General features: G+C 40.9%; 1 protein-coding gene across 1 annotated transcript in view; it reads right to left on the bottom strand.

The window, feature by feature from the left end:
• The window catches only part of LOC139415448 (androglobin), a 106,531-nt gene extending 86,860 nt beyond the window's left edge, over positions 1 to 19,671 (bottom strand). The window contains 8 exon segments of the mRNA XM_071163537.1: positions 3,072 to 3,158; positions 9,298 to 9,437; positions 13,401 to 13,583; positions 13,777 to 13,848; positions 15,446 to 15,538; positions 19,037 to 19,247; positions 19,249 to 19,397; positions 19,660 to 19,671. Coding sequence (XP_071019638.1) covers positions 3,072 to 3,158; positions 9,298 to 9,437; positions 13,401 to 13,583; positions 13,777 to 13,848; positions 15,446 to 15,538; positions 19,037 to 19,247; positions 19,249 to 19,397; positions 19,660 to 19,671 — 947 coding nt within the window.
• Between the last annotated feature and the right edge of the window lie 6,941 nt (positions 19,672 to 26,612).

The raw sequence follows: 26,612 nt of genomic DNA, 5'->3' as shown, positions 1-26,612 counted from the left end.
TCACACCTTTGTTTATGAGAGAATCACTGACATGATGTCAGCTTGTCATTGTGGCAGGTCTGAAATGCAGTGAAACTGTTTTTGGGGGATACAGTTCATTTGCATGGCAAAGAGAGACTTTGCAATTAATTGCAATTCATCTGATCACTCATCATAACACTCTGGAGTATATGCAAATTGCCATCATACAAACTGAGGCAGCAGAATTAATACTTCTGTCATTCTCATAACTTTTGGCCACGACTGTACACTATACTGTGTGATTGTACATATGGATTGGATTGTGGGTTTACTAACACGTTAGCTAATATGGTGACAAAAATGTGTTAATTGTATTTAGCTTTAGCTTGGAGAGGTTTTTAAACCTGGTCACAGACAGCAGTTGTGTTGTGTACTGAAGTCCACAAGCGAAGGAAAAAGGTGAGAGGAGAGCGCTTGGATGCAAAATGGAATTATACAACAAGCAAAGTGATGATTCTGTACATGGTTGCTATGTAAGTGAACTGTGTGTGCAGGTGATCAAGGGTGTATTCATTCTGTCGATTCTGTTGCAAAACTTTTTTTAAATGAAGCAAACGGAATGAAACAGGGATGGACCTACCTGAATTTGTCCAAGAGAAACTAGACTAATGATTACACCCAAGATCAGCTACAGTGCCTTGCGAAAGTATTCGGCCCCCTTGAACTTTGCGACCTTTTGCCACATTTCAGGCTTCAAACATAAAGATATAAAACTTTATTTTTTTGTGAAGAATCAACAACAAGTGGGACACAATCATGAAGTGGAACGACATTTATTGATATTTCAAACTTTTTTAACAAATCAAAAACTGAAAAATTGGGCGTGCAAAATTATTCAGCCCCTTTACTTTCAGTGCAGCAAACTCTCTCCAGAAGTTCAGTGAGGATCTCTGAATGATCCAATGTTGACCTAAATGACTAATGATGATAAATACAATCCACCTGTGTGTAATCAAGTCTCCGTATAAATGCACCTGCACTCTGATAGTCTCAGAGGTCCGTTAAAAGCGCAGAGAGCATCATGAAGAACAAGGAACACACCAGGCAGGTCCGAGATACTGTTGTGAAGAAGTTTAAAGCCGGATTTGGATACAAAAAGATTTCCCAAGCTTTAAACATCCCAAGGAGCACTGTGCAAGCGATAATATTGAAATGGAAGGAGTATCAGACCACTGCAAATCTACCAAGACCTGGCCGTCCCTCTAAACTTTCAGCTCATACAAAGAGAAGACTGATCAGAGATGCAGCCAAGAGGCCCATGATCACTCTGGATGAACTGCGGAGACCTACAGCTGAGGTGGGAGACTCTGTCCATAGGACAACAATCAGTTGTATATTGCACAAATCTGGCCTTTATGGAAGAGTGGCAAGAAGAAAGCCATTTCTTAAAGATATCCATAAAAAGTGTTGTTTAAAGTTTGCCACAAGCCACCTGGGAGACACACCAAACATGTGGAAGAAGGTGCTCTGGTCAGATGAAACCAAAATTGAACTTTTTGGCAACAATGCAAAACGTTATGTTTGGCGTAAAAGCAACACAGCTCATCACCCTGAACACACCATCACCACTGTCAAACATGGTGGTGGCAGCATCATGGTTTGGGCCTGCTTTACTTCAGCAGGGACAGGGAAGATGGCTAAAATTGATGGGAAGATGGATGGAGCCAAATACAGGACCATTCTGGAAGAAAACCTGATGGAGTCTGCAAAAGACCTGAGACTGGGACATAGATTTGTCTTCCAACAAGACAATGATCCAAAACATAAAGCAAAATCTACAATGGAATGGTTCAAAAATAAACATATCCAGGTGTTAGAATGGCCAAGTCAAAGTCCAGACCTGAATCCAATCGAGAATCTGTGGAAAGAACTGAAAACTGCTGTTCACAAATGCTCTCCATCCAACCTCACTGAGCTCGAGCTGTTTTGCAAGGAGGAATGGGAAAAAATTTCAGTCTCTCGATGTGCAAAACTGATAGAGACATACCCCAAGCGACTTACAGCTGTAATCGCAGCAAAAGGTGGCGCTACAAAGTTAACTTAAGGGGGTTGAATAATTTTGCACGCCCAATTTTTCAGTTTTTGATTTGTTAAAAAAGTTTGAAATATCCAATAAATGTCGTTCCACTTCATGATTGTGTCCCACTTGTTGTTGATTCTTCACAAAAAAATACAGTTTTATATCTTTATGTTTGAAGCCTGAAATGTGGCAAAAGGTCGCAAAGTTCAAGGGGGCCGAATACTTTCGCAAGGCACTGCAGATGCAGGCAAGAGTGTGCAAGGCGGTATTGAATGTGTCGCAGTCTGTCACCTTGATTACTCCAATTTGTCTCTTGACCTGTGCACCTACATTATAAACTGTAATTTGTAGGCTAGGTTGTAACAACCTCATTATGGGTATAGGGGAAATTAGAGTATCATGTAGTAGCCTAAACCTATCAATGTTACATTGAGCTGGGGGAATTGAATATGAATAACAGTCATCCAATATGCTGTAATTGAAAAAACAAAATGTGTCCTCCATCTTAAATGGTACCGGCCACCACTGGTGTGTGTGTGTGTGTTCCCAGCCCCATCCAGGTTTAATATGGAGAAAATTACAATGGGACCTCCCACAGCCCCTCGACCCCTGTAGAACAGTCACACTAACACTAGCCTGGTGGGTGTCTGTATGTCTGTGTGTGCCTCAGCACCCTGACTGTGTTGGCTGATAGGTTTCCCAGGGGGTCCACTAACAACAGCTAACCTGCTGAGGTGGAGAGAACAACACTCTCCTGCTTCCCCGTACACAGTTTAATCAAGAGGAGGCAAGACCCTGCACTGCAGTCCCTCACTGCATCCACTTTAGGCTGCAGGTACCAGGCATTATAGGTCAAAATGGACTGCTTTTAACAACATCAGAGAATATTCTATTGTATAAATCAATGGTCTAATAAAGTGTGGATGTGAAAAACTAAAGCTACAAGATGAGGATAACCCTACTTCAATGAACAGAAAGAGAACAGGAAGAATAGATGAGAAGAGAAGAGATAAGTGGATGATGACCCTACTGTAGAGGGATGAGTTCAGGGATCCATCCGGTCAGAGCATGGATGACAGTGAACTCTCCCAGCTCCTTCCTCTGTCCCGACACCACACTGCAACACAAACATACATATACTGTACAAACACATTACACCACAATGTACAAAACACACATTAGGAAACCACTGCTAAATTGACTACTATAGTTCCGGCTAACACACACACACACACACACACATATTCACAGTATCACAGCAGGGAGATTTGACCTAGCAGCAATTGGATGGGATAGTCAGAGACAGACAGTGGCTTCTCAGGCTTACAGAGGAAAAGTAATTTCATGCTTGATTGTTTATGAAATACACAAACACAGAAGTTGATTTCAGAGAAACCCTGGGAATTCCATTATATGATCTGTGTGTGTGCGTGTGTGTGTGTGTCTGATTGTTGGGGTGTGTGTGTGTGGGTGTACAGGTGTCCTGCTAGTGTTTTTGAACTGAAACAGATGTTTGTGTGTCTAATTGCACCTCATGGGACACTGTGCCCAACCTGTTCAGTAGACAGTAATGAATAGCAAAATGAAAGTTGATCAATGTTTACTGTATGGCCTTACTCACTATCTGACACTGAAAAACTATAAACCATCCTAAAATTGTTACTGAGCTCCATACTGTGCTCCACTGTGATTTCTATAAAAAGCACACCAACAAAATGGATATGGAAGATTCAAGATTAAGACCATGCTTTTTATGACAGACACATGGTAAAAGTTTTTTCAGAGCTTTATCTTCTTTGAACTTTCACTGGGGGTTATAAAAGATTCACAAGCAGAGAGAAACCTGATTTCCTGGATGAGATGAAACATTTATGTCCCAACCTTTGACAACCATAAAACTACAACATACAGTAAATCCGACAATTACATGCACGCACAAGCCACCAAATTGTAGAGTGACAGACCGGGGAATTGACCCACTGTGTCTGTTTCTACAATGCCAACAAAATAGCCCAGCAGTGTGTGTGTGTGTGTGTGTGTTTGTGTGTGCTGCTGTAGTGCTTTGTTTACTTACCTTCCCCATCATGTACAGTAATAAAGTCCTCTGTAAACATATGGGGAGGTGTACTGGGGCTGAAATGAATGGCCTAAGGTGATCTAGCGGTCTAAGCCATCTCCCCTGGTGCCAGTGTTTCCCCAAGCATGTTTCTTCAGAAGCGGTGGCAAAGGTAATATTTGTTGGGGTTAGAACGACTGTATGAAGGTCACTTCTGGTGACTTTTTAATAGGACAATCTACTCCAAAATGCATGAAAATGTCATTATGTTGACACCATCAGAAAAATACTGCAACAGATGAGACCACCTGCCTTGTAGGGAGGTGAGGGGCAAGTGTTGGTTGTGTGCTCGTGGCTCTCATTTTCCGCCACTGCACATTCGGTTTTTCCACAAATAAACAGTACCAGTCAAAAGTTTGAACACACCTACTCATTCAAGGGTTTTTATTTATTTGTATTATGTAGAATAATAGTGAAGACATCAAAACTATGAAATAACACATATGGTATCATGTAGTAACCAAAAAAGTGTTAAACAAATCAAAATATATTTTATATTTGAGATTCTTCAAATGGCCACCCTTTGCCTTGATGACAGCTTTGCAAACTCTTGGCATTCTCTCAATCAGCTTCCTGAGGAATGTAAAGCACCCTAACACCATCACACCTTCTCCTCAAAGCTTCACACATGCAGAGATCATCCTAGGCAGTTGGACTCATCAGACCAAAGGACAGATTTCCACCGGTCTAATGTCTATTGCTCGTGTTTCTTTGCTCAAGCAAGTCTCTTCTTATTATTGTTATCCTTTAGTAGTGGTTTCTTTGCAAAAATTCGACCATGAAGGCCTGATTCACGCAGTCTCTGAACAGTTGACGTTGAGATGTGTCTGTTACTTGAACTCTGGTAACTCTAATAAACGTATCCTCTGCAGCAGAGGTAACTTTGGGTCTTCCTTTCCTGTGGCGGTCCTCAGTTTCATCATAGCGCTTGATGGTTTTTGCGACTGCACTTGAAGAAACGTTCAAACTTCTTGAAATGTTCCGCATTGACTGACCTTCATGTCTTAAAGTAATGATGGACTGTCATTTCTATTTGCTTATTTAAGCTGTTCTTGCCATAATATGGACTTGGTATTTTACCAATTAGGGCAATCTTCTAAAAACATAGAGGAAAGAAATACCTGAAATGCATTTGCAGTGACTACCTCCTGAAGCTGGTTGAGAGACTGCCAAGAGTGAGCAAAGCTGTGGTGCCTAGTGGTGAGAGCGTTGGACTTGTAACCGAAAGGTTGCAAGATCGAATCCCCGAGCTGACAAGGTAAAATCTGTCGTTCTCCCCCTGAACAACGCAGTTAACCCACTGTTCCTAGGCCATCATCGAAAATAAGAATTAGTTCTTAACTGACTTGTCTAGTTAAAAAAAAAACATTTAAATATATTTTGATTTGTTTAACACTTTTTTGTTTACTAAACTCAGCAAAAAAAGAAACGTCCCCTTTTCAGGACCCTGTCTTGCAAAGATAATTTGTAAAAATCCAAATAACTTCACAAATCTTCGTTGTAAAGGGTTTTTAAACACCATTTCCCATGCTTCTTCAATGAATCATAAACAAATAATGAACATGCACCTGTGGAACGGTCGTTAAGACACTAACAGCTTACAGACGGTAGGCAATTAAGGTCACAGTTATGAAAACGTAGGACACTAAAGAGGCCTTTCTACTGACTGAAAAACACCAAAAGAAAGATGCCCCTGGTCCCTGCTCATCTGCATGAATGTGCCTTAGGCATTCTGCAAGGAGGCATGCAGATGTTGCCAGGGTAATAAATTGCAATGTCCATACTGTGAGACGCCTAAGACAGCGCTACAGGACGGACAGTTGGTTGTCCTCGCAGTGGCAGACCACATGTAACACCTGCACAGGATCGGTACATCCGAACATCACAGCTGGTTGACAGGTACAGGATGGCAACAACAACTGCCGAGTTACACCAAGAATGCACAATCCCTCAATCAGTGCTCAGACTGTCCGCAATGGGCTGAGAAAGGCTGGACTGAGGGCTTGTAGACTTGATGTAAGGAAGGTCCTCACCAGACATCACCGGCAACAATGTCGCCTATGGGCACAAACCCACCGTCGCTGGACCAGACAGGACTGGCAAAAAGTGCTCTTCACTGACGAGTCGCGGTTTTGTCTCACCAGGGGTGATGGTCGGATTCACGTTTATTATCGAAGGAATCAGCGTTCCACCGAGGCCTGTACTCTGGTGGAACGCTTTGGAGGTGGTGGGTCCGTCATGGACTGGGGCGGTGTGTCACAGCATCATCGGACTGAGCTTGTCGTCATTGCAGGCAATCTCAACGCTGTGCGTTACAGGGAAGACATCCTCCTTCCTCATAAGGTACCCGTCCTGCAGGCCCATCCTGACATGACCCTCCAGCATGACAATGCCAACAGCCATACTGCTCGTTCTGTACGTGATTTCCTGCAAGAAAGGAATGTCAGTGTTCTGCCATGGCCAGCGAAGAGTCCGGATCTCAATCCCATTGAGCAGGTCTGGGACCTGTTGGATCGGAGGGTGAGGGGTAGGGCCATTCCCACCAGAAACGTCCAGGAACTTGCAGGTGCCTTGGTGGACGAGTGGGGTAACATCTCACAGCAAGAACTGTCAAATCTGGTGCAGTCCATGAGGAAGAGATGCAATGCAGCATTTAATGCTGCTGGTGGCCACTCCAGACACTGACTGTTACTTTCGATTTTAACCCCCGCTTTGTTCAGGGACACATTATCCAGTTCTGTTAGTCACATGTCTGTGGAACTTGTTCAGTTTATGTCTCAGTTGTTGAATATTGTTATGTTCATACAAATATTTACACGTCAAGTTTGCTGAAAGTAAACACAGTTGACAGTGAGAGGACGTTTATTTTTTTGCTGAGTTTACATGATTCCATGTGTTATTTCATAGTTTTGATGTCTTCACTATTATTCTACAATGTACAAAATAGTAAAAATAAAGAAAAACCCTTGAATGAGTAGGTGTGTCCAAACTTTTTACTGGTACTGCATGTTAAAACTTGTCATTGATCTTAAATGGTTTAGTGCAAGATTTTGGTAATTAAGCCATTTTTCTACTTACCCAGTCAGATTAACTAATGGGTACCATTATTTATGTCTCTGTGTGCAGTTTGAAGGAAGTTGAAGGTAGTTTTGCGAGACACTGCTAACTAGCATTAGCACAATGACTGGAAGTCAATGGGAATGTGTAGACTTTAATCATTGTGCTAATGCTAGTTCGTAATTGTGCCAACGCTAGTTAGAAACTTTCTTTAAACTGCACATAGAGACATAAAAATGGTATCCATGAGTTCATTTGACTCTGTAACTAGAAAAAGTGCTTAATTGCCAATCGCATAAATATATATAGAAATAAATAAAAATAATTATAATTTTTTTGTTTGTTTTTTTTGTAGAATTTTACCCCTTTTTCTCCCCAATTTCGTGGTATCCAATTCTTTGGTGGCTACTATCTTGTCTCAACGCTACAACTCCCGTACGGGCTCGGGAGAGACGAAGGTTGAAAGTCATGCGTCCTCCGATACACAACCCAACCAAGCCGCACTGCTTGCATCCAACCCACAGCACGAATCCAACCCAGAAACCAGCCGCACCAATGTGTCAGAGGAAACACTGTGCACCTGGCAACCTTGGTTAGCGAGCACTGCGCCCGGCCCGCCACGTGAGTCACTGGTGCGCGATGAGACAAGTATATCCCTACCGGCCAAACCCTCCCTAACCCGGACGACGCTAGGCCAACTGTGCGTCGGCCCACGGACCTCCCGGTCGGGGCTGGTTACGATAGAGCCTGGGCACAAACCCAGAGTCTCTGGTGGCACAGCTGGCGCTGCAGTACAGCGCCCTTACCCACTGCGCCACCAGGGAGGCCCCCAAATGTTATTTATTATGACTATTTTGTCTGCAACGATTTAGCAGCAGCTGCAGCATGGGTTCGATTCCGGACTACTGGAAATTCAGCACACTCTCCATCTTCCCACTCTACTTCTGTCCTATCCAATAATTAAAAGAGAAGAAAAAAAATGAAAAAAATGGAAAAAAATGAATGTGAGTTGTGCTTTCTAAGCACCGTGGTAGTACTATGGACTGATAATAGGGTGTGTGCCAGGGGAGAACGGCTACCACCTCAATGCCGACTTTGGTACTGCAGACATTGTTTCAAGATGGAAACGAAAAAACACTGTAGTAAACACTACAGTAATTTCAGTAAAAAAAACACACTTTTTTAACTATGGTAAATACAACAGTATTTAATTTGCCCATTTCTCCAGTAGGTGGTTTCCACAACAAGAAAGCTTCTACTTCTATGTCAAAGATAATACAATAAATGCACTATAGTAAATACTACAGTGATATCAGAAATATCTGAAAAAAACACAACAGTAAATACTGCAGTATATTACAGTCCACAAAAACACTACAATAAATACTCCAATTCGCAAAAACACTACATTAGTTACAATAATATGGACTACAGTTTGTTTTACAACAGTATTCATATTATAGCTAGTGGCAATATGTGACTTTTTGTGAGACCCAATTCACATAGAAGTATAGATATATCGTTATTCTTGAAAGCAAGTCTAAGAAGCAGTAGATCTTTTCTATGTCCACTATTTATATGCTTCCCATTCTTAAGTTTTGTTTTTGTGTCTTTTACTTTCGGTTTTGTACACCAGCTTCAAGCCTCTGCAACAATATTTTTGGTTATGGAAAATATATTTCACAGCGGTTTAGATGGTACAATGATTCTCATCACATAAACTGAAATCGTGGAGCAATTTCTGCATAGTGCAACTTTAACTGTAAATACTACAATATTCTACAGTTTACTAAAGTAAATGCTACAGTTTTCACTGCAGTGTTTCTGCAGAATTTGGTCCGCCAAAACTACAGCCAATACAACAGTAAAGTCTGCAAAAACACAAGTGAATACTATAGTATTTATACCAGAGTATACTATAGTATTTTCTCATATGGGTGGTGTCACTTGATCGATGGCTTTGTCAATTCATATATACAGTCATTGGTTTGTGCCCCCCACAGTATTGAAGTTGATTGTTGGTTTGTGTCCCCTCTAGGGTGGTTGAGAGGTTTCAGTAGGATTTAACTATGGTTGAACTCACTCTGTGTTGGCCAGTTTAATGATGGCCTTGGCCAGCAGCATGGGCCACAGCTCTGATTGGTTGGTGGTGGCAGGAAGCAGCAGGTTGTTGTCCTCATCAAACGGCAACGCATCGTCCACCATGATCTTCCTCCAGCAACCCTGACAGAAGGGGAAGAAATAAAAAGCGAACAGATGAGGGAACAATAGAGCGAGAGGAGGAGGGGAGAAAGAAGGCAAGGAAGAGAGAGCGACAGAAATTGGAAATTGACAGAGCACAGTGAGTTTCATTTACCAGCCCATTACAGTAACAATACTTTCCGTGTATCGTTCTTTATTCTTTAGATTTGATTAATCGGCTGGATATAATCTCATTTCCACTGACCAGGCAGTCAATGTTGAGACAACGGCAGAATATGGGAGTGTTGACTTCAATCGATTTGCTGTTTAAAACAAGAATGACTGGTCTGTACTAGCGCTGTGTAGGCATCTATTGTCCATTTGTCATGTAGGTACTGTATTTGATAGTAGCACCCTTGAGTATGATTCACACACACCAGAGAGCATTACCACAGTTATTAAATACAGATGGGAAGAGATGAAAAAGCGGTGAGCTGGGACTCACTCAGCACAAATGCCAAGTGAAAATCTTCCTAGGAACCCCATGTAATTTTTCATTCATATAGCTAACCTATTTAGCGATTGAAGATGGACATTCCTACTCCCACCATTCCATTTACCCTGCCTCTCGCCTTCTAGGAATCCATATGCTCTCTTCAACCCAGTGGCAGACAGGCAGCCCTTCAGTGTTCTCCATGTCCACTGGCTGTCTGTGGGAGTCACAGTGTTATACAGTGACAGGCAGCTTCAGTCTTTAGACGCACAGTGTAATCTGACTGACTGATCACAGCTGTGCCGCTCTCTCTCTCTGTCTCACTGTCCCCCCCATCCTAATCATCACCCTCAGGAGCTGCTCAACCTTTCTGCAGATGAGACTGGACAGGGTGTGAAGGAGCTAACTTCATTAAGAGAGAGGGAGAGAGGGCAGAGGAGTATGTGAAAGAAAGGGCGGGAGAAAGGGTGGAAAAAGAGAGATAAACAAGGAGAGAGAGGGGAAAAGAGTGAGAGGGGACGAGAGAGGGCGAGAAAGAGACGGGAATAGAGAACGAAAGAGAGGGTATGGCATATTATGTCTCCTTATCCATCTGTTAGCATGCTAGTTTTGGCACGGGAGCTGCTAACTCCAATCTTGTCAGCCTGCCCAGTGAGTTTAACTGTTACATTATCTCGTCCTCCTATGCTTCTATACCTCACAATCTCTTTGTTATTGTTGTGATTGGTACGCTTATGTTCCAAAACATCTCTTTTGATTTAAAAAAATTGAATATGCCTATCTTCACCAGCCGAGAACTGTAGACAAACAGAATACAAGTTGAGGAAATACTCCTGAAGACTATTTGCAAATACAGTCTCATAACTGTGAGCATCATCACAGAGCTAACACAGAGAAAACAAAGTGTGGTAGACTTACAGTGCCTTCAGAAAGTATTCATATCCCTTGACTTATTCCACATTTTGTTGTGAATTCAAAATGGATACATTCTACACACAATACCCCATAACGAGACAGTGAAAACATATTTTTAGAACATTTTGCAAATGTATTGAAAATGAAGTACAGAAATATCTCATTTACATAAGTTCACACACCCCTGAGTTATTACTTTGTAGAGGAACATTTCTGAGTAAGTGTCAAGAGCTTTGCACACCTGGATTGTACAACATTTGCCGATTATTATTTTCTAAATTCTTCAAGCTCTGTCAAATTGGTTATTGATCATTGCTAGACACCCATTTTCAGGTATTGCAATAGTTTTTCAAGAAGTTTTAAGTCAAAACTGTAACTTGACCACTCAGGAACATTCACCGTCTTCTTGGTAAGCAACTCCAGTTTAGATTTGTGTTTTAGGTTATTGCCCTGCTAAAAGGTGAATTAATTTCCCAGGTGTCTGGTGGAAAGCACACTGAACCCAATTTTTCTCTAGGGTTTTGCCTGTGCTTACAGTAGCTCCGATCTGTTTCTTTTTTATACTGAAAAACTCCCCAGCCCTCAATGACTACAAGCATAACCATAACATGATGCAACCACCAATGCACTGTGCTTGAAAAATATGGAAAGTGGTACTCAGTAATGTGTTTGATTACACATTTGTCCTAACACTTTGTAGTCAGGACAAAAGTGAATTGCTTTGCCACATTTTTTGTAATATTACTTTAGTGCAGGGGTGGGCAATTCCAGTCCTCGAGGGCCTGATTGGTGAAATAGTTTTCCCCCAGCCCCAGCTAACACACCTGACTCCAATAATCACCTAATCATGATCTGCAGTTTAGAATGCAATTTGATTAATCAGCTGTGTTTGCTATGGATGGAGAAAAAGTGTGAAGCCAATCAGGCCCTCGAGGACTAGAGTTGTCCCCTGCTTTAGTGCCTTTTATTCTGTACAGGCTTCCTTCTTTTCACTGTCATTTAGGTTAGTATTGTGGACTAGGTACAAAATGTTGTTGATCCATCCTCAGTTCTCTCCTATAATAACAGCCATTAAACTCAAACTGTTTTAATGTCACCATTGGCCTCAATGTGAAATCCCTAACCGGTTTCGTTCCTCTCCGGTAACTGAGTTAGGGAGGACGCCTGCATCTTTGTAGTGACTGGGTGTAATTCATATACCATCCAAAGTGTAATTAATAACTTCCCCACAATCAAAGGGATATTCGATGTCTGCTTTTTTTTTTTACCCATCTACCAATAGGTGCCCAAATTTGCAAGGCATTGGAAAACCTCCCTGGTCTCCGTGGTTGAATCTGTGTTTGAAATTCACTGCTCGTCTGAGGGGCCTTACAGATCATTGCACTGTATATGTGGGGTACAGATGAGATGAGAGATGAGGTAGTCATTATTGCACACAGAGTGAGTCCATGCAACTTATTATGGGACCTGTTGTGAACATTGTTAGTCCTGAACTTATTTATGCTTGCCATAAAAAATGTATTATTGACTCAAGACATTTCAGCTTTTCATTTGTAATTAATTTGTAAAAAAAAATAATAATAATAATAATTATACTTTGACATTATGGGGTATTGTGCGTAGGCGAATGACCCCAAAAAAATCGCGATTTAATCCCTTTCAAATTCAAGCTGTAACACAACAAAATGTGGAAAAAGTCAAGGAGTTTGAATACTTTCTGCGGGCACTGTATCAGTGGAGGCTAGTGGGAGGAGCTATAGGAGGATGGTCTAATTGTAATGGCTGGAATGGAATCAATTCAACGGTATCAAACACATCAAACATATGGAAACCACATCTTTGACTCTGTTCCGTTATTCCATTCCAGCCACTACAATGAGCCCATCCTCCTATAGCTCCTCCCACCAGCCTCCACTGCAATCTATGTATCATCATACCTCATACCGACGACTGACATTGCTTTGGAATTACCCCACCATACAGGAAGACCCATAGCATGACTGAGTGCCACCGCCTTGCTGTCATAAAGGTGTCCCACAGTGATATCCTGAGGCAGATGACTCCTGTTAAACCTTATCAATTCATCGGACGATTTGCAAAGCCTCCTCATATTAACACAGCAGCGAGACTGATTGATTCGTGCCTGGGTGGATGTGGCTGGACTGCTTCTGCGTCCTCCATTCTCTGTGCAGCCCTCTGAAATGAATTATGGATTGTCTTTATCTCCTAGGTGCACCGGTGGAAATGAGCTGACAATGTTTGTGTCTTAGCAACCTCAGGGTATGAGAGACGTTCAGACATGATTTAACATGGTAAGAACATGAAGGTGAATGAAAACATTTGGAAGCTACAAATAGAGTCGAATTTACTGTATCTCGCAAAGTGGAAAACATTCCATGCTAATAACACGATACCCTATAGGACGGAGCAGGTTCACAAGAGCAGTTTCACAGTCCCAGATTAACGGACCCAGATTAAGCCTATATTCCTGGACTAAAAAGTGCCCTCAATGAAGACTGAGTCCAGGGGTACTGCAGGGTTAAACTGGGTCGGAGAAACTATGCATATAATCTGTTTTGAATACCCCTATCACTCACCATCCAGTAGAGTTTGACCACGTACTTCCCATAGACGTTATAGAGAGGCATGTGGCCCTTGACCACCTTACACAGGGAGTAGATGTGTTCCCAAGGCTTCCAGACGTCAGACCCCTGCTCTACTGACGTCCCATTATAGATCTTCCACACTATGTAGATTTCACTCACTATCCACCTGAAGAGCTGGGAAGAGGGACATGATGGAAAAAACAAAACAATCAATTGATCAATGACTAAGTGACTTTAAATTAACCAAATCAATCACATAATCTAGGGTCCCTCCATTACTGTCCATCAGAAATCACTGTTAGATGACAACAGTATGATAAACCTTTATGAAAAGGTAAGTAAAGTAAAGTGTGTGGAGAGCACATACCTCACTGCAGAGCAGATGTTCATTGGCTGCGGTCAGGTCAAATGATGATTCGTTCTCCACTATTACCGGAGGCTAGTATAAAATGCATGAGATGTTTTTAACATGGGAACAAAACAATGGAAACAGTGCATTTCTATGATGCATCAAACATTCCCTTTTCCCACTTCTAAAGTGATGGATGCCTGGGCTCTGTGCAGTCAACAATGTTCTGAAAGTTACTGAACTGCAAAATTAAACATTACACAGACACATTTTGTAAAGCGGCGTTGGGAAGTTTACTAGATTACCCTCTGAAAAACAGGTTACCCACGTAAAATTTAAATATTCATGAAACTCAATCATTTTACTTTTCAAATATGCTTTGCAAAAAGACTCCACCATAGTTTATCCAGGATTCCCCAAGAGGACATGTTTGCAATGAATATTGGATTAGGGAGTTAAGATAAGAGACTCCAACAGACCACTAATCAAATACGAATTAAAAGACCACCGATCGTGAAGAGAGAGCCTTCAAGGGAGATTATATTTTTTTCTTCTCTCTCACTCTCTCCCTCCATCCATGGAGAGCCCTTCCATTGTCATGGAAACCGTACATAACAACCCACACCTCAACTTTTTCCGTCAATTAGGGGGTTCTAGAATAGGATGGTGGAGAGTGGAAGGAAGAAACAGAACAGCTGTGCTTAATTGGGTATTCCTGTGCGTTTCCTTTTATACAGAATGAATGAAACGTTCTTCACATTGTTGAGCGGAAGAAACAGCCAGCTTAATTACTCAGTGTTGCACAGACAAACAGAGTTACTTTTTGCTAACAGCCATACATTTCGGCACACTACCTGATAAGATGGCCCTGAGTGGTCTGGCTATATATGGCACTCGGCTGAAATTTGTCATACACTGTACATGTAGCTTAGTATAGTGGAACATTCTGTTCTTGTGCAGTCTCTTTGCAGTGTCGACTTTAAGGAGGAAGTCTGTATGATGAAAAGGATATACTGAAGGTCCTGAGCAGTGGTGGAAAAAAGTACCCAACTGTCATACTTAAGTAAAAGTAAAGATACCTTAGTAGATAATGACTCAAGTTAAAGACACCCAATAAAATGCTACTTGAGTAAAAGTCTAAGTATTTGGTTTTAAATATACTTAAGTATCAATAGTAAATGTAATTGCTAAAATATCCTTAAGTATCAAAAGTATAAATAACTTCTTATAGCTTATGTCAAGCCAACCAGACGTCAATTATTTTTTCTAAATGTATGTATTGCCAAGGACACACTGCAATCATTTGACAATCATTTACAAACAAAGAATTTGTGTTCAGTGAGTCGGCCAGATCAGAGGCTGACCAGGGATTTCTCTTGATAACTGTGTGAAGCACTCAAAAATGTAACGAGTACTTTTGCGTGTCACGGAAAATGTATGAAGTAAAATGTACATTATTGTATTTAGGAATGTAGTGGAATAAATATAACAGTTGTCAAAAATATAAATAGTAAAGTACACATACCCCAAAAAACTACTTAAGTAAAAATACTTTAAAGTACCTCTTAAGTACTTTACACCACTGGCCCTGAGTATATCTAGTACTGTGCATCCTCTGTGTCCTCTATGTTGGATGCAGACTGTGTGACGCACCATCCAAGATCATGTCCTGAAGAAGTACCCTTACCTTGGTGAGTATGTGCTCTGAAGGGCGCTTCCATGAGTGCACTTTCAGCAACAGAGGCAGCTCGACCTTTCCCTCTGGATCCTCAAAGAATGGCTGTGGACAAAGAGTGATAAATAAAAAAGTATACCAGTTTCATTGAAGGACCAAAAAACTGACAACTGTGCCTATAGACTACAAAATAGTTGGGAAGAGATTTGCGATGTACCGATACCATGGCACATTGTTTATTAACTGATACGCTAAACGTCGGATTCAAAACGTTACTATACAAAATTCTTGCAACTAATAGAATGTTATGTAGAGTTGAAGTCGGAAGTTTAAATACACCATAGCCAAATACAATTAAAAACTCAGTTTTTCACAATTCCTGACATTTAATCCAAGTAAAAATTCCCTGTTTTAGGTCAGTTGGGATAACCACTTTATTTTAAGAATGTGAAACGTCAGAATAATAGTAGAGCGAATGATTTATTTCAGATTTGATTTATTTCATCACATTTCCAGTGGGTCAGAAGTTTACATACACTCAAATAGTATTTGGTAGCATTGCTTTTAAATTGTTTAACTTGGGTCAACGTTACGGGTAGCCTTCCACAAGCTTCCCACAATAAGTTTGGTGAATTTTGGCAGATTCCTCCTGACAGAGTTGGTGTAACTGAGTCAGGTTTGTAGGCCTCCTTGCTCACACACCCCTTTTCAGTTCTGCCCACAAATCTTCTATTGGATTGAGGTCAGGGATTTGTGATGGCCACTTCAATACCTTGACTTTGTTGTCCTTAAGCCATTTTGCCATAAATTTGGAAGTATGCTTGGGGTTATTGTCCATTTGGAAGACCCATTTGCGACCAAGCTTTAACTTCCTGACTGATGTCTTGAGATGTTGCTTCAATATCTCCACATAATTGTACTTCCTCATGATGCCATCTATTTTGTGAAGTGCACCAGTCTCTCCTGCAGCAAAGCAACCCCACAACATGATGCTGCGACCCCCCTGCTTCACGGTTGGGATAGTGTTCTTTGGCTTGCAAGCATCCCCATTTTTCCTCCAAACATAACGATGGTCATTATGGCCAAAGAGTTCTATTTTTGTTTCATCAGACCAGAGGACATTTCTCCAAAAACTACGATCTTTGTCCCCATGTGCAGTTGCAAACCGTAGTCTGGCTTTTTTTATGGTGGTTTTGGAGCAGTTGCTTCTTGCTGAGCGGCCTGTCAGGTTATGTCGCTATAGGACTCGTTTTACTGTGGATATAGATATTTTTGTACCTGTTTCCTCCAGCATCGTCACAAGTTCCGTTGCTGTTGTTCTGGGGTTGATTTGCACTTTTCGCACCAAAGTACATTCATCTCTAGGAGACAGAACGTGTTTCCTTCCTGAGCAGTATGACGGCTGTGTGGTCCCATGATGTTCATACTTGTGTACTATTGTTTGCACAGATGAACATGGTACCTTCAGACGTTTGGAAATTGCTCCCAAGGATGAACCAGACTGGTGGAGGTCTACAATTTTTTTCCTGAGGTCTTGGCTGATTTCTTTTGATTTTCCCATGATGTCAAGCAAAGAGGCACTGAGTTTGAAGGTAGGCCTTGAAATAGATCCACAAGTACACCTCCAACTAACTCAAATTATGTAAATTAGCCTATCAGATGTTTCTGAAGCCATGACATCATTTTCTGGAATTTTCCAAGCTATGTAAAGGCACAGTCAACTTAGTGTATGTAAACTGGAACTCACTGGAATTGTGATACAGTGAATTATAAGTGAAATAATCTGTCTGTAAACAATTGTTGGAAAAATTATTTGTTTCATGCACAAAGTAGATGTCCTATCCGACTTGCCAAAACTATAGTTTGTTAACAAGAAATTTGTTGAGTGGTTGAAAAGGGAGTTTTAATGACTCCAACCTAAGTGTATGTAAACTTCCAACTTCAACTGTACACTACCGGTCAAAAGTTTAAGAACACCTACTCATTCAAGGGTTTTTCTTTATTTTACTATTGTCTACATTTTTAGAATAACAGTGAAGACATCAAAACTATTAAATAACACATATGGAATCATGTAGTAACCGAAAAAAAAGTGTTAAACAAATCAAAATATATTCTGTATTTGAGATTCTTCAAATAGCCACCCTTTTCCCTGATGATAGCTTTGCACAGGCTATGATTCCATATGTGTTACTTCATAGTCTTAATGTCTTCAATATTATTCTACAATGTAGAAAAAAGTAAAAATAAAGAAAAACCCTTGAATGAGTAGGTGTGTCTAAACTTTTGAATGGTACTGTATATACAGTGCCTTCGGAAAGTATTCAGACCCCTTGAATTTTTCCACATTTTGTTAATGGGAGACAACATTCTCTGGTCTGATGAAACCAAGATTGAACTATTTGGCCTCAATGTCAAGTGTCACGTCTGGAGGAAACCTGCCACCACCCATACGGTGAAGCATGGTGGTGGCAGCGGCAGGGACTGGGATACTAGTCATTATCGAGGCAAAGATGAATGGAGCAAAGTACAGAGATCCTTGATGAAAACCTTCTCCAGAGCACTCACTGCCTCAGACTGGGGCAAAGGTTCACCTACCAACAGGACAATGACACTAAGCACACAGCCAAGACAACGCAGGAGTGGCTTCGGGACAAGTCTCTGAATTTCCTTGAGTTGCACATCCAGGGCCCAGACAGGAACCCGATCGAACATCTCTGGAGAGACCTGAAAATAGCTGTGCAGCAACGCTCTCCATCCAACCTGACAGACCTTGAGAGGATCTGCAGAGAAGAATGTGAGAAACTCCCCAAATGTGCCAAGCTTGTAGCGTCACACCCAAGAAGACTCTAGGCTGTAATCGCTGCCAAAGGTGCTTCAACAAAGTACTGATTAAAGGGTCTAAATACTTGCATAAATGTGACATTTCTGTTTACTTTTAATACATTTGCAAACATTTCTAAAAACCTGTTTTTGCTATGTCATTATGGGGTATTGTATGTAGATTGATGAGGGGAAAAAACAACTTAATACATTTTAGAATACGGCTGTAATGTAACAATGTGGAAAAAGTCAAGGGGTCTCTAAACTTTCTGAATGTGTATGTATGTGTATTATATTTACAAAAAAAAAATATGGGGTATTGGAAATTCAGAAATGTACATTGATGAAAGCTACAATTTATATGCAGTTTCCCCCAAAAAGAAAAAGAGCCAAAGAAACTCAGGTTGATGTTTATTATCATGAGTCTTGTCCTGGAGCGATTTTTCTTAGATAGGCCATCTGCAAAGTCAACATCGGCTATATTGTAAAAACTCAAACAAAAATGAGCTTGTTGGTCTTAATTTAAGGTTAGGGTTAGGCATAAGGGTAAGCAGCGTGGTTAACGGTTAAAGTTTTAAATCTGATTTTATGACTTTGAGGCTGTACCAGATTGTACCCATTCTGCAGAGCTGCCTCCAGAACAAGATTCATGACAAAAAAAATGCTAACCTGCCAAAGAAACATGAGGCACTGCAGGCTACAGTATCTATGAAATCAATCCATAGATGGATAGCCTTGATCCTGTAGGAATTTCACTAGGCCCAATCCATCAATACTCACCAAAAATGGACTCTTCCCCATCTTTCCATCCTTAGCGCCCTTGGCCCCATCCCATTTCTCTGTGTTGACCTCTGCCTCACTCCACTCCGGCCAGATGGGGTAGCGGCATCTCCTCAGCTCTCCTGGGCCCTCTGAGGCACTAGCCACCAGGGACGATGCTCTAGGGTGTAACCACAAACAAGCATGATTCAGGTTTGACACCAATAAACAGGTGCTGTGGTATCCATAAACCCAAGATGATATAAAATTGATGTCCAAATGTATCAATCCTGTTCAAGTAACTCCTCTCGTCGCTAAAGTGATTTGTAGCAGCAGGGCATAGACCTCTAGTCACAGCACTGTTTAGGCTATACAGGGTAGCCTAGTGTAGCCTAGTGGTTAGAGCGTTGGACTAGTAACCGGAAGGTTGCAAGTTCAAACCCCCGAGCTGACAAGGTACAAATCTGTCGTTCTGCCCCTGAACAGGCAGTTAACCCACTGTTCCTAGGCCGTCATTGAAAATAAGAATTTGTTCTTAACTGACTTGCCTAGTAAAATAAAGGTAAAATAAAAAATAAAAAATAAAATTATTACTACCGATACATTTTCGTTGGTTGATGCTATCGACACAATCATGCACTGACTCCCTTCCTCATACTGTCAGTAACTTGGATTGGGAGAGCCGCGGGCCAAGGATTTCAAAGCTGGAACCCTGGCAAGTTGCCCCGTGTACAGCTTGTTCGTGAAACACAGTGGTTGTGCGCTTTTGTAAAGCGAGAGCAGAACAAGAGCCCTGAAGCTATAGATAATTAATGCCCGCGTGTAGGCTAGCTACAGAAACGCCCACAATAACAAGAAGCAGGGCTTATATAACTAGCTAGCGAGTAGGATGGTGAAAATGGGCGTTTAAATCCTGAAGTGTTTAAAATTAGGAGACCGTAGCTACTTTTTTTCTGGCTGAGGTTCAAATTTCGTGGGGCTCAAGCATAGTAGACAGACGTGACAAATCACGTAACGCAGTCGGCTACCTAGCCCCTGTCAGACGACATAATACTTTGTTCACAACCAAGTGGGAAGGTACCACTTGATGAAATCGTATGCTTTGAACTTGGCTAAGGGCCAACGAGCAGAGTCAACCCTAAACTAAAGATAAAGCTATTAGGCTTGCAAATAAATGATAGTGCTCAAAAAAACACATTAATAGATTGCATTTTAATAAAAACTGTTTTGTTGTTGCATTTAACTGCCGAAAATGCTGTTGTCGAGGTCATTTCCTTAAGAGGTGACCTCATTTTGATATCAATTTCTTTGCACGACCCTAACATATATATTTTTTAAATTGGGGCTATGACAGTCTATTACAAATCAGTCTGACAGTATTTTTGACAGTATTTCAATCTGAAGAAAATATGGTTTGAAGTAGCCCATTAAAAGACGTTATATAGCATAGTGCCCAAGAACAGCCCTTAGCCGTGGTATATTGGCCATATACTAACACCTCCCGGGCCTTATTGCTAAATTATAAACTGGGTGGTCGAGCCCTCAATGCTGTTTGGCTGACAGCCATGATATATCAGACCGTATATAATCAGGTTATGACAAATCAAGTATTTTTACTGCTCTAATTACGTTGGTAACCAGTTAATAATAGCAATAAGGCACATCGAGGGTTGGTGATATATGGCCAATTTACCACGGCTAAGGGCTATTGCCAGGCACTCCGTGTTGCGTAGTGCAGAAGAACAGCCCTTAGCCGTGGTATAATGACCATATAACACACCCCCTCAGGCCTTACAGCTTAAATATACTATAGAAAGCCCCAGCAAAAATAATGGGGGGTATTATGATTGATTGACACCTGTCATACCTTACCAACAAGTTCACACATTAGCTAGCTAACGTTGCTGTGTACTTTGCAATTAGCTTGAATAGCTACCTATGACAGTGATAACAATACATAACATGTAACAACATAGCAAATATAATTTGAAATCAGAGTATTTAAATGTTGCTTGACATGATAAATAACGAACAGTAGGGCATAGATACTAGAGCAAGCTTGACCATCAAACCAGCTTGACCATCAAACCAATCTTACTCTTTATTTGGTGTCTGTCCTTGTGATGAAGTGACTCGGCTGGAGGACAACTCCTTTTTCTTTGGTGGAGCTTTTGACATTCCGGCTCTGTCGTGGACGTTGGCTCACCTTAACTATTATCTGAAATAAGTGACAGTGTTAGCTAGCTACATGGCTTGGAAGACCACGTTTGTTTTTGCTGGAAGCTCAGCTGGAGAAAGTTTGATAATGTTGCTAAGCGACAAAGCCCCAGCCGCAGGACATCATGGGAGCCTCCCAGGCCCCTAAACTAGTCGGGTTATCAAAGATACAACCTACTGCTCTCACTGCACCAATGACGTCAAATGAACTGCATCTGCCCTCATTAACATCTTCATTATTATACATTTTTTTTTATTTATTTATTTTTTTATTCTCTTCTCTTTACCATGGAACTTTACTTACCCGGCAGGCAGGTAGCCGAGTGGTTAGAGCGTTGGGGCCAGTTACCGAAAAGTTGCGAGATCGATCCTCGTCGAGCTGACAAGGTCCTTCTGTCTTCTGCCACTGAATAAGGCAGTCAACTGTTCCTAGTTCGTCATTATAAATACGAATTTGTTCTTAACTGACTTGCCTAGTTAAATAAAATTTAAAAAATGCATACACTGAGGAGAAAACCACAATAAACAAGGTTCAGGATACATTGGAATAATCATATGAATTTGTTTTTCCTTCAATTTTATGTATTCCACTTGTGTGTAGGCCTCATCTTATTCTCCATTTACGTTTGGCTTATGCTGACTAAATTAATTGCACTGTTCAAACGAGAAGGACTGTTTCCTAGCTAGATCTATATCTGGGTATTGTGATTAATGAGATTAATTTGACTGTTGCTATTTCATAAATAAAATGTAACTTTGCTACTCAAATACATCCTACAACATCTATGCATTCAAAATATCCCAACAGCAGGGAATGTAGCCAAATGGACTTTTCATTAAGTGAATAACAAGTCAATTTGTATACATTAGGCTGGGAAGTATGTCCCAGGAAATACCACAGTGAAAAAGCTTAAATGCACTACTTTCATTCATCTGCTTACTCTGCCCACATACAGTGCATTCTGAAAGTATTCAGACCCCTTGACTTTTTCCACATTTTGTTAGGTTACAACCTTATTCTAAAATGTATTAAATTGTTTTTCCCCCTCATCAACCTGCACACAATACCCCATAATGACAAAGCAAATACAGGTTTTTAGACATTTTTGCAAATGTATTAAAAATAAAATAAAAAACAAATATCACATTTACATAAGTATTCAGACCCTTTACTCAGTACTTTGTTGACGCACCTTTGGCTGCGATTACAGCCTTGAGTCTTCTTTGGTATGCCGCTACACGCTCTGGACTTCTGTATTTGGGGAGTTTTTCACATTTTTCTCTGCAGATCCTCTCAAGATCTGTCAGGTTGGATGGGGAGCGTTGCTGCACAGCTATTTTCAGGTCTCTCCAGAGATGTACGAACAGGTTCATGGCTGGGCCACTCCAGGACATTCAGAGACTTATCCCAAAGCCACTCCTGCGTTCTGTTGGCTGTGGGCTTAGGGTCATTGTCCTATTCGGAGAGAAACCTTCGCCCCCAGTCTGAGGTCCTGAGCGCTCTGGACCATGTTTTCATTAAGGATCTCTCTGTACTTTGCTCCGCTTATCATTCCCTTGATCCTGACTAGTCCCCCAGTCCCATTCACTGAAAAACATGCCCACATGCTGCCGCCACCATGCTTCACCGTAGGGATGGTGCCAGGTTTCCTCCAAACATGACGCTTGGCATTCAGGCCAAATAGTTCAATCTTGGTTTCATCAGACCAGAGAATCTTATTTCACATGGGCTGAGAGTCCTTTAGGTGCCTTTTGGCAAATTCCAAGCGGGCTGTCGAGTGTCTTCCATCTGGCCACCCTACCATAAAGTATTAATTGGTGGAGTGCTGCAGAGATGGTTGTCCTTCTGGAAGGTTCTCACATCTCCACAGAGGAACTCTAGAGCTCTGTCAGAGTAACCAATGGGTTCTTGTTCACCTCCATGACCAAGGCACCTTCTCCCCCGATTGGTCAGTTTGGCCCGATGGAAGAGTCTTGGTGGTTCCAAACTTCTTCCATTTAAGAATGATGGAGGCCATCATCTATGCCTCAACACAATCCTGTCTCAGAGCTCTACGAACAATTCCTTCGACCACATGTCTTGGTTTTTATTCTGACATGCACTGTCAACTGTGGGACCTTACATAGAAAGGTACAAGTTGAAGTTGGAAATTTTCATACACTTAGGTTGGAGTCATTAAAACTAGTTTTTCAACCACTACACAAATTTCTTGTTAACAAACTATAGTTTTGGCAAGTCGGTTAGGACATCTAGTTTGTGCATGACACAAGTAATTTTTCCAACAATTGTTTACAGACAGATTATTTCACTTATAATCCACTGTATCACAATTCCAGTGGGTCAGAAGTTCACATACACTAAGTTGACTGTGCTATTAAACAGCTTGGAAATTCCAGAAAATTATGTAATGGCTTTAGAAGATTCTGATAGGCTAATTGACATAATTTGAGTCAATTGGAGGTGCACCTGTGGATGTATTTCAAGGCCTACCACTCAGGAAGGAGACGTGTTCTGTCATAATCCTATAGAAAATATGTGGGCAGAACTGAAAAAGCGTGTGCGAGCAAGGAGGCCTAGAAACCTGACTCAGTTACACCAGCTCTGTCAGGAGGAATGGGCCAAAATTCACCCAACTTATTGAGGGAAGCTTGTGGAAGGCTGCCTGAAACGTTTGACTGAAGTTAAACAATTTAAAGGCAATGCTACCAAATACTAATTGAGTGTATGTAAACATTTGACCCACTGGGAATGTGATGAAAGAAATTAAAGCTGAAATAAATAATTTTCTCTACTATTATTCTGACATTTCACATTCTTAAAATAAAGTGGTGATCCTAACTGACAAGACAGGGAATCTTTACTAGGATTAAATGTCAGGAATTGTGAAAAACTGAGTTGAAATGTTTTTGGCTTAGGTGTATGTAAACTTCCGACTTCAATTGTATGTGCCTTTCCAAATCATGCCCAATCAATTGAATTTACCACAGGTGGACTCCAGTCAAGTTGTAGAAACATCTCAAGGATGGTCAATGGAAACAGGATGCACCTGAGCTCAAATTTTTAAAGTACATTTGTTTTTCTTTAATCCATTTTTAGAATAGGCTGTAAACAACATGTGGAAAAGGTCAACAGGTCTGAATTCTTTCCGAAGGCACTGTCCAAGGATACTATACTAAGCCTACTAATGATAAAGACATTACTTATTATTATAATGATGATCATAATTGTAATTGTAATAATAACAATAAGAAGGAGATCAAGAAAAGGGAGGGTATAAGAGCAAGAGCTGTGTGCATGTTCTGTGTGACAAACAGTTGTTTTTACATTACAATATTACTTTGCTGCCTGTTTGGAAAAAAGCTATTGTGTGTAGATTGATGGGGAAAAGTTTTTATTTAGCCCATTTTAGAATAAGGCTGTAACGTAATAAAATGTTGACAAAGTCAAAGAGTCCGAATATATTTAGCCAGGGCGACAAGTAGAACACAAAACAATTTGACATAAACATTTGCGTTGATGAGTTTTATTGACAAGTCACAAAAAAAATATATATTATAATAATAATTATAATTATGCATTGATGAGAATGCTGTAAATACAGGAATTGTTTGCTCAGTGGGAAATTAATATCAAACTAGTGTGTGACAACTGTTGGAGTTTGTCACAGCAACTATGTGAGCTACAGTATTATGAAATATGTCCTGGGATTTCCTATGATCTTCTATGTAGAAGAACCCCTTAACATCTAATGACTCTTGCGTAGCTTGTGAGTGTCATAGAGTAAAACATGTGCGTGTTTGTGAGTCTTAGATTTTCATAGCGAGGTCATAATAGTTTGTGGACTTTACAGACGTTTTTGTGAGAAGAAAGGTTTTTCGGGATACGCCCTTGTCTAACAAACACTGCTCTACCTCAGTCCCGTTAATCACACATACTAATGTTTGGTATCAGCGGACGCAGAGGAAATAGACAAATCCAATGCAACAGACCAGCACGATGTTTAAAAGAAGTTAAAACATGTCACGGTGGGACTGTAAGAGTTTCAGATTTACTGTTATTACACAAAATCAAGAGACACGGGAGTGTCGGGAGGGTCCATCCGAACCCTGATATTATGACGTAACAACCATTCCTGGACCTGACTCCAAAAGTGAGCCACCGATGGGCAATACCATAAAACATATTCTATTGAATCTGTTTCCTCGTGGCAGAGTCTGCACAGGGCTGACTGTTCTATTGATTCTGTTTCCTCATGGCAGAGTCTGCACAGGGCTGTCTGTTCTATTGATTCTGTTTCCTCGTGGCAGAGTCTGCACTGGGCTGTCTGTTCTATTGATTCTGTTTCCTTGTGGCAGAGTCTGCACAAGGCTGACTGCTCTATTGATTATGCTTCCTCATGGCAGAGTCCGCACAGGGCTGACTGTTCTATTGATTATGTTTTCTCATGGCAGAGTCTGCACAAGGCTGACTGCTCTATTGATTATGTTTTCTCATGGCAGTCTGCACAAGGCTGACTGCTCTATTGATTATGTTTTCTCATGGCAGTCCGCACAGGGCTGACTGTTCTATTGATTATGTTTTCTCATGGCCCCATATATTGAGAATTATTTTTGTATCAAATATCTTTCATAATGTAATAACTTAAATTGAAATGAACAGATTGATGTGTCAATTGTTGGTTTATGTCAGTTCATAGAGCTGATGCCAAGATATTGGGCCATCAAAAACTTGTTCCCAACTGACTTGAATTTGATATGGTATTGCCGTCAAACCTTTTGACTTTAAGTGAAACTGATACATTTTTCGATTCATACTAATCATTAAGCCATTTATGATTTTTAATGGGTGGCAGACAGACAAATTTTTAATTACATTCAGCTTCCTTTATAAACATCCACTTTATTTCAGCAGCTTAGTTCTGTTAAACTGGCACCAATGGATCAAATTGCATAGGCATACTTCCTCTTACTTCAGTCAAAATGAAGTCAGTAGAGACAAAATGAATAGGCAGTAGTAGACATTGCTGCAATAGTCGACATGAGTGTGTGTCCTGGAGGCTAGTGTGACGTTGGTTTCTTCTCCGGTAATAATGGGGGCATGGGAGAGAATGAGCTGCAGCAGTGAGCAGAATAGTCTGATGACTATCACACACACAGCCTCCCCTAAGTGGTACAGCATGGTCATGCCTGATACACATCAATAGCCCAAGGAATTATGTGAAACCTTTCATAATGTGAATTCCCATTTCTCTGATCGCATTTTCAGTTTCTCCTCAAATGTTGAGCCTTAGGGATCACCTCCAAGGCACTTAACCCTAATTGCTCCTGTAAATTGCTCTGGATAAGCGCGTCTGCTAAATGACTAAAATCTAAAATGTGA

Source organism: Oncorhynchus clarkii, chromosome 8 (genome assembly GCF_045791955.1).
Source record: "Oncorhynchus clarkii lewisi isolate Uvic-CL-2024 chromosome 8, UVic_Ocla_1.0, whole genome shotgun sequence".
NCBI classification, from domain to species: Eukaryota; Metazoa; Chordata; class Actinopteri; order Salmoniformes; family Salmonidae; genus Oncorhynchus; species Oncorhynchus clarkii.
This window is presented reverse-complemented; position numbering and strand designations above follow the sequence as displayed.